Genomic DNA, 9,255 nt, shown 5'->3' with positions numbered 1-9,255 from the left:
TAAGCAAATATATCGTACATTTTCTTCAGAATTCGAAAATTGAATAAATTATTATTTATTATTGATTATGAATTTTTTTTCTCTGGACTTCTAACCTTCTCATTGATTAATTAGAGTAATAAGTTGAAATGGAATACCGTCCAATTCTAAATCATTTAGAATAGAAAAGGATCGTTCAGCTTGAATTTTTTCCACTTTCATGGTCATAGAAATATTTCTGCACTACTATGGCAACGGAATTTGACGACCTCATCAGTTACTTTGTTAAAAGATGAACAAATGTTAATGTTTCAAAATTCAAGTCCACGCCAATCATTATTTTGTGGACACAAATAATGCTCATTATAACAATGTCGTCATCAATTCCAACACTACATACTATACATAATATATGGCAGAAATTACCAAAGCCATCATAGCTATTTTCTAATCATTATTTGTATTATGGTAAAACAAAATCAATCCTTAATTTACTTCTCCAGATCATTTAATGAGAACAATGAACAAAGAATCATTTCACTGTCACACTAAGCAGAAAGTTAAATTGACTGGGCGAACAAGTCCATATTTTTTAGTTTTGAATAAAATTCTTGTTTCAAAATTGATAAAAAAAAAAATAAAAAAATACTTGTAGAATAGGACGGCAAACTGGGAATCCGTTTTTTTCTCTAATCACTTAGGCATCCATACACAAGAAATATTTTCTACAAGAATAGGACGGCAACACGGAATCCACCCTTTATTTATTTTTATTTTTTTTTTTCCCTCTAATCACTTCGGCACCCATACACAAGGTATATTTCCTAAACTTTGAATGTCACAAGGAGAATTGTCTACATAAAAATTAAAATTACCGTAACACGACTTTAGATTATTGAAAAAAATTGGTGATTTGTGTTTAGATAAATAAATCAACTAATAAATATAAATAACATAATTCAATAATTGCATAAATATAATAATATTATATTAATATAAACATTATAATTCAACTATAAGAAGAGAAGGGTTAGAAATGCAAGTCTTAGAGAGTTACGTCAAGAACGTTGTCCTAAAGTCGTGTTGCCTTACCTTCGTGCGGGTTCTTTCGACATTACACGGCTCCAAGATAAAACCTATGTTGCTTACAGCTTGTTCTCCTTTTATGGGCACGACCATCGAGAGATAAATGAACAAACTTTTATCGAGTTGTCCAAATTATAAAAATATAGTGTGTTTGAGCTACATTATTTTGAAAGAATGTAATTTAGAATAATAAATTAATGGAAAATGTGTGGTTAAAAATATGGAAAAATTTTGAATTTACATAAAATATTATTTTATTGATGAATGTGTGGTTGAAATGATGTCAAATCATTACCTAAGAATGTATTTTTTTTTTTTTAAATACAGCTCAAACAGGGCCATAGTATGAAATATAGAGAGTATTTTTGTATTCAATTATTTCATATTGTGATTTTCTAATTGTACATCAAATAATGAAATCACCAATCCTTTTATAAAGACAAATATAACCCCCAAATTAATAAAAATAAATCCAGTTTTTGTATAAGTTATAGTCCATTAAGTAGGAGTTTTAATTTTTTATTAAAATGTAAATTAAAATAGAAAACTTAAATTTAAAATTATCTTTAATTTGGAAATTTAAAACTTATTAACATTTATGTTACCATAGCCACACCCCTATCTCTTATTTCTCTCTTTTAGGAAACCCAGAATTTTCATTAGTTTCATGTTTTGAGGGCGAGTTTTGAATTCTATTAATAAGTCTATACGTCATACATTAGACGAGCCAAAAATATTATTTAGTGGGGACAATTTCCCTCATTCCTCTGCCCCTGAACTCTTAATAGTAGGGTGTAGCAATTGAGGATCTCTTAGAAAATTGATATGACAAGCTACAACCACCACCTCAGGGAATGGAGAAAAAATCTGGGATAAGCTAATTAGGGTTATATCACGATAGTCAATGCATAAATTATAATGAAAAAGTAGTATAATGTTATATACATCTAAATTAATTATTTAAAAAATTACTGCAGTCCTTAATTTATATGTCCTGATGAACTTTTCTCTCCAACCTTTTATTTTTTATTTTTTTCACACGTTGTATTTAACTATTTATGATGATTTTTGTTCAATAACATTGTTTTAAGAATAATGTTATTTAGTACAACTGACCGCTACAGCACTAGTCTAGGTAACACTAATGTGGTATCAAATAAAATGTATAATCAAATAAATCACTTAATAGTTAGTTCTACATTTCGTTGAGCCTATCACTTAACGTCACATAGGCTGGTGTTTTAATATCAGTAGTGTTAAATAGCATTACTCTTGTTCTAACAGCTTAGCACTTCATTAATTTTGAGAGTGTTCATTTTCATTTCTTCCCACTAAATTAGATGACCTCCCTCTGATCTTTTTAGGGAAATTTGCAGTCGCGCTTCCCCAACTATCCTACTTGTTAGCACTTGAGTCCCCAATTGAATTTTTATTTGGTAGTTAGATCTTCAAACTTATATTTTTTATGCAAGTTGGTTCACAGCTGGATGGAAAACGTCAAAATTCTATTAAATGTCGCATGACTTAAGTGACCAATTATGGCAGTTTATTTTTTATTTTTGTCAAGCCTTGTATTTATGAACACGCAATTAAAAACGCCAAAGGTAAAAAATAAAAATAAAAAAATGATTGGGTTTAACCAAACTGCGGGAAACTTCAATTTGAGAACAAATTAGGCTTTCCTTGTAAATTTCAAAAGAGGTGCTGTGGGTATCTCAATTGATTCAAACTATATGTTCCATCGCACATACATGACCTATCTTGAATCATCCAGTTAGAAACTGGATCACTATCATTCGTGTGATCCACTGAACAAAGAGTACATAATTACGACTAGTGAAATTGCTAGAAGGCCCAGGCTTTAGATGTTGTCAGAAACGTCAGAAAATCCAAGCTTGAGACACGGGGAAACTAGTTCAAGTATAAGGAAAAAAAAAAAGAGTTGAACCCCAACCTTGAGGGCCCTCACCACCCCGCCCTTAGAGCTTTGTGAGGGAGGTAAATCACGGGATGTACCTCAACAGGTCAGGAAACAAGAGCTACATGTACACTGCGCCTACAAAGAGTCTAATTCCATGTCTCAAGAATCAAACTCCCACATTACAGTTGTCAGCAAGGCGTGAGATAACTTCACTCACATCCTTTGCACCATTGGGCTATGCCTCGGGGGGCTTAGTTCAAGTATAGGAAATTTAGACGTACAATGGCTACAAGCTCTTCCATTGTCCGACTGTGAGTTTATGTCCAAAATGGACAGAGACAGTTGGCTCTAAAACTCTTCACATACAAAGTAAATTATTGTAACGTACTTCACATTTTTTGTTTCACTCTAGTGTTAAAATCTAGACTGATTGTATTGTACTTTTTATTTCATTTGTTATTCATGGCGATTTGTTTAAGAATAATGCTCTTTGCCGTCGTTTACTACTACAGTCGCCCTACGTGGTATGCATGTGGCGGTTGATGATTTGTTGCATAAGGTAATAACAAATTACATTAATGTATCAAATCACTAATCGTCACATGCATGCCACTTAAGATAACTATGATAGTGAACGACTGTAAATAACATTGCTCTTTACTTAATAAGCCAGTTATTTCAATAAAGCAAACGCATTTTATTTTTGAAAACAAATAGGCGCTTTTATTCAATAGCGTCACAACGGAACAAATACGTGAATAATGGATGGGTAATCCCCAGTCCAAGAACTATCCTAGAAAGGCAGAAGAGCATTTGAAGTTGACGGATTATGCTACTTGCCTCAGGCCTTGCAAAACTACAAACTGGGATTCCCAATACTTTAAAATAATAATAATAATAAAAATGAAGAGGCAAAATTGGGATTCCCAATATTTTCCTCAAATTTTACTTTTACTTACTGCAATTGCTTTACACTTGGTGTAGATTCTTAACCAAAAATCGATCAATTTATATGTGTGTGACTTTCGAATTAATTAAGCTCACTTTTATTTCACTTGATTACAAATAACAAATAGATTTATCCTCTTGTGATTTGATATTCCTCTTCAATATATTACTTCTCTCAACACCGTATACTTGCATGAGAGTCACAAAGGAAAAAATATCCGCCCCCATAAAATCAGCTCCTGGAATAAGCTAAATGGCAAAATTATATGAAGAACTCTATTAAAAAATGGAAAACAACAGTTAAAGTTGTATGGTTTCTTTTGGTTGAATGGAATTCTAAAAGTACAATGAGAAAACAATTGGCTATATCAATTTCGACGTGCAGATCGTAGTTTTAATTCTTGTGGGTTGCATATATAAAATGTAATGTAATATATAGTTCAAAGCAGCTTTAAATTTATTGATTCAAAAACAACTAAAGAAATGTGAACGAACTTTCATAAAATTCAAAACCTAGAAAACATAAAGTTCTGTCAAAGATGAGCAATACCAGCAAACCATTCGACTAGTAGATATTGTCTTATAAATAGGGAAATCATTCTTCAAGTCTCTTGCATAATCTATCTTGTTCAAGAAATTACAGCTTTAATATGAAGATGAAATCACTTTTAATTCCATTTCTTCTCCTTTCGATTTTAGCAAGTTCTCTATTTGGCGAGGCAACAAAAACACCTGAGCCGGTCCTTGACAACTCGGGGAAACCTCTCCGGGCAGATTCTGACTACTACATTTTGCCAGTAAGCAGCCAGGACAGTGGTGGACTCGACCTGATCGACAGCGACAAGAGCTGCCCACTCCAAGTTGTTCTAAGGGGTGATGAAAAATCTGGCATTCCTGTCCAATTTTTTCCAGTAAATCTCAAAAAAGGTGTCATCCGCGTCTCTACTGATTTGAACATCATGTTCAAAGACAAGTGGTCAGACAAATACAAGAAATGTCCCGAATCATCCATTTGGAAGCTCGATAACTATGATCCTTATGATCCATTGAAGAGAGAGTACTTCATTATGACTGGTGGAGTTGTAGGAAAACCCGGGCCTGAGACGCTAGGAAACTGGTTCAAGATTGAGAAAATTGAAAAATCCGGAGGCTACAAGCTCGTGTATTGTCCCAGTGTGTGCCCACATTGTAAAGTTGTCTGTAAAGATGTTGGAATTTATGTCCAGAATGGGCACAAACGCTTGGCTCTAGGCAATATTCCAATGAAGGTTACGTTTAAGAAGGCATAAAGGAGTATCCACTCCAGGGTGGGAGCAACTAAGTGATGCATGCTTTATCTTCTTTATGAATATAAAACATGCGACATATGGTGGTTTAAAAGAATAATATGTGTGCTACTATGTAATTTCAATAACATGTTATATACATGCTTGTCTTTTTCACTAAAGTTGTATAAATAAGAGTTGTTTTTGTAAGGCCATTACTCGATCCTCTAATTGATTGGAGTTATAAACCATTGCGTGATTAAAAACGAATAATGATGGACAAAATAATTTTGAGGGGGACATAAAGCTGTGCCTCCAATATAACAGAAGAAAATGCAAGACCAATGTTTAGCAACTATGACAATTGATAAGATTATCTTTCAATTACAAGTGAAAAATCCTCTTATATTCTGAAAAATTCATTAGTTTTCCACAAAACTTTTCTCCTAACCAATGTATTATTTAAGTCAAATAGGGAGGGTAAGTGAATGAGGGATTGTCAAAATAATCATCTTCATCATACTTGGAGAAAGACCTGCTATTATACTTATTTCGTCCATTCCAAACATGTAAGCGTACTTCTCCACCAATGTTTAGAGGATGAGTTTTCTAGTTCTATTAATAAATCTTTATGTCATACATTGGGCGAGCCAAGAATATTATTTACTGGGGACAATTTCCCTCATCCCCTCTGCCCGTGAACTTTACTAGTAGGGTGTAGCAATAAAGGATCTCTTGGTATAACCACCAACTAAGAGAAAGGAGAAAAAACTGGAATTAGCTTATTAGGGTTATATCATAGGATTAATCTTGTTGTTCATAGGGTGGTACATAAGGGTGTCCATTTCATAGGGGGGTACATAAGGGTGTCCATTATGGACAACCTTATGTACCCCCCTATGTACTTGTAGCAAAGTCCTATATAATATGCCAGTCAATATAACTCGATCAATGCATAAATTATACACCCGTTTTGCGTACCGTTATTTCAAAACTCTTTTCTTTTTCAAACTCATTTTCAACCACACATTCTCATAATAAAATATTTTACCCCCCAAAACTTTTCTTGTTAATTACACATTCTCCAAAAATTCGTTATTCTAAATCTCATTCCTCTACTTTAATGGAAGACAAAGGGGCTGTAATGTATAAGTGGTATAATTTTATATCTCTGAATTAATTATTAAGAAAATTACTGGTAGTCCTTTACCTATTATTTTTATATGTCGTGATGAACTTTTCTCCCCAACATTTTATTTTTATATTTTTTTTTTTTGAAACGTGGTATTTAACTATTTATGATGATTTTCCTCCAAAAACATAGTTTTAAGGACATAGCACTTCACTTGAGAGAGTATTCATTATCATCTCTCCCCCAAAATCAGACTCTCTCTCTCTCTCTGATCATTTTGGGAAATTTGCAGTTGCGCTTCTCCAACTATAACTACTTGTTAGCACTTGAGTCCCCAAGTGAATTATTATTGGGTAGTCTGATCTTCAAACTTTCATTTTTGGTGCAAGTAGGTCCACAAGACCACAGCTGCATTGAAAACGTCAAAATTCTATTAAAATGTAGCATGCCTTGAGTGACCACTTATGCAGTTTTTTTTTTTTCCCGACAAGCCTTGTGTATATTTATTAACACGCAATTAAAAAAGTTAAAGGGGGAAAAATGATTGGGTGTAACCAAACTGCTAGGAAGCCTAATTTGAGAACAAATTAGGCTTTCCCTGTGAATCTCAAAAGAAGTGTTGTGCGTGTCTCAATCGATTCGAACATTATGTTCCATAGGACATACATGACCTATCTTGAATCATCCAGTTGGAAACTGAATCACTACCATTAGTGTGATCCATTGAACACAGAGTAAATTAGTACAACTAATGGAAATGTTAGAAGCCCCAAGCCTTAGATGCTGGGGAACTGGTTCAAAATCATTCAGAAATGGAAGAAAATCCAGGACTCGGATTCTGGGGAACTGGTTCGAGCTTAACAAATTTGGACATACAGTGGCTAGCTGCAAGCTCTTCCATTGTCCAAGTATGTGCCCTTATTGTGATGTTTTCCATAAAGATGTTGAGTTTATGTCCAAAATGGAGACAGATGCTTGGCTCCAAACAATGTTCCATTTTAGGTTAGATTTAAGAAGAAATAAAAATGCCTATAAGAAACATGCAACCTTGTTTAATTAGTCGTTATAAGTGATGACAACGAGGGAGATGATGACATTACCGTTCCCCGCCTAAGGCGAGGCAGGGGCAAGGATCCCCGCCTCTCCATTTAATTTCTTTTCATAATGGAAATGGGAGAAACTTGCATGATATTGTGTGGGCATTATTTTTTCATACTATAAAAGACACAGGTTCAGGGTGGGGAAATGGTCCCATTTCCCACCCAATTAAGAAGGGAATCTCACTTTGTTCAGGGCAGTTCCCATAGGGATTGGGGTTAGAGGTTTTTTTTTTTTTTATTGGGCCCTGTTATGCTACACATATAGTGTGAATAACCCAAATGGTCACTAAACTTTGCAAAACGTTTTCACGGGATCACTGAACTTTAAAAATCACCAAAATCATCACTGAACTTTGCAAAAGGTCTTCACGGAATCACTGAACTTTGCAAAAAGTTTCCATAGGACCATTGGACTTTAAAAATCATCATATTCATCACTAAGTTTTGCAAAAAGTTTCCTAGAGAATCACTAATTACATGATCCGAAGAAAACCTTTTGCAAAGTTCGGTGACCCCATGGAAATTTTTTGTAAAGTTTAATGATGAATATGATGATTTTTAAAGTTCGGTGACCCTATGGAAACTTTTTGCAAAGTTCGATGATGACTTTGGTGATTTTTAAAGTACAGTGATCCCATAAATTTTTTTTTGCAAAGTTCAGTGATCATTTGGGTTTCTTAACCCTACACGTATATTATAAGTTTACATACACATAATGTTGTGATATATGATTAGGTCATAAATTTTTCAACCAAATAAAAGAAAAAAACTTCATCTCTTTTTGACACATCATCTGTACATAAATCATTAGTAAATACTTATGTAAAAGTAACATTATTCCTTTTTACCATCCCTGATAAATAGTAACTATGCACAATCAATAACATGAACATGCATGCTTTGTCTTGTTTTCAATTCAATAAATTTCTCTAACTACGAATCTACTTACACAAAGTTTTGATTAAATGCTCTGAGTGTATTATGGACGAAAATAAAAAAGAGAGTAATTTTGCCAACACACATACACAAGCGAAGAAAATGCAAGACTAACCAGCTATGAACTAATTATGCTTAATTCTAATGAGGTTTCCTTCCAGTTACAAGGAAAAAAAATCATAGTTTAGTTTAAATAATTATAGATTTTCATGGAATTCTTGTTAAGTGAGTGTTGTAAAAGTAACATTGAGAGTGACATTTAACGAGGACTCATCAAAATTATCATCTTCATTGGCCTTAGAACCACCGACTATGAGAAAAAGGCTATTCTCATAGAAGAAATTGGAAGTAGGAGCATAGGTTTTTTTATTTTTTCGGCACAGTGGTTTGTAATGACAGATCAGGTCAAAAAAAAAAAATTGTTAAATGGACTTGGGCACTTGGCAGAGAACGAAAGCAAGCTTATTTATGCCTACAAATTATTTAAGCTTTAATAAGCTGAAATGAACAAAAAGAAAGGAACTGATTCACCCATCCTCCAACCCTCAAACCGAGCCCCTTCTTAACTCGTACTATATTTATTTTCATTAATTAAACACGATATCTAGAGCGGTTTAATTGTTGAATGAAAAGTTTATTCCCAATTTTCTATTCAGTTTTGCTTCTTGAGATGGTGGTTTCTCGAACTTATATGTGGCATGCCTCGTTCAAAATATTTTCGAGCCACTTAGTACGATAAAAGAGTTGATATGAGTGTAAAAGCTACACTTTTCACTTTTACCTCTAACCCAAAAAGCGAAAAGAACCTCATGTTAGATTTTGTGACCCAAATTATGTTGGATTTTTTTAAAAATATTATTTTCTTATTTTCACGTGATTTTATTGAAA

At 33.5% G+C, this 9,255-nt stretch overlaps 1 protein-coding gene across 1 annotated transcript; it reads left to right on the top strand.

The window, feature by feature from the left end:
* Positions 1 to 4,552: 4,552 nt before the first annotated feature.
* On the top strand, positions 4,553 to 5,409 carry LOC111382048 (kunitz trypsin inhibitor 2-like). The gene has a single exon (XM_023005908.1). The coding sequence runs from the start codon at positions 4,585 to 4,587 to the stop codon at positions 5,221 to 5,223; it is 639 nt and encodes a 212-aa protein (XP_022861676.1). The 5' UTR covers positions 4,553 to 4,584; the 3' UTR covers positions 5,224 to 5,409.
* Positions 5,410 to 9,255: the final 3,846 nt, after the last annotated feature.

Source organism: Olea europaea, unplaced genomic scaffold (assembly GCF_002742605.1).
Source record: "Olea europaea var. sylvestris unplaced genomic scaffold, O_europaea_v1 scaffold2422, whole genome shotgun sequence".
NCBI lineage: Eukaryota > Viridiplantae > Streptophyta > Magnoliopsida > Lamiales > Oleaceae > Olea > Olea europaea.
The sequence above is the reverse complement of the archived record's forward strand: the minus strand, read 5'-3'. Positions and strand labels throughout refer to the sequence as shown.

Coding starts and splice junctions, on each gene's coding strand:
- LOC111382048 (XM_023005908.1), top strand. CDS start 4,585: ATGAAGATGAAATCACTTTTAATTCCATTTCTTCTCCTTTCGATTTTA.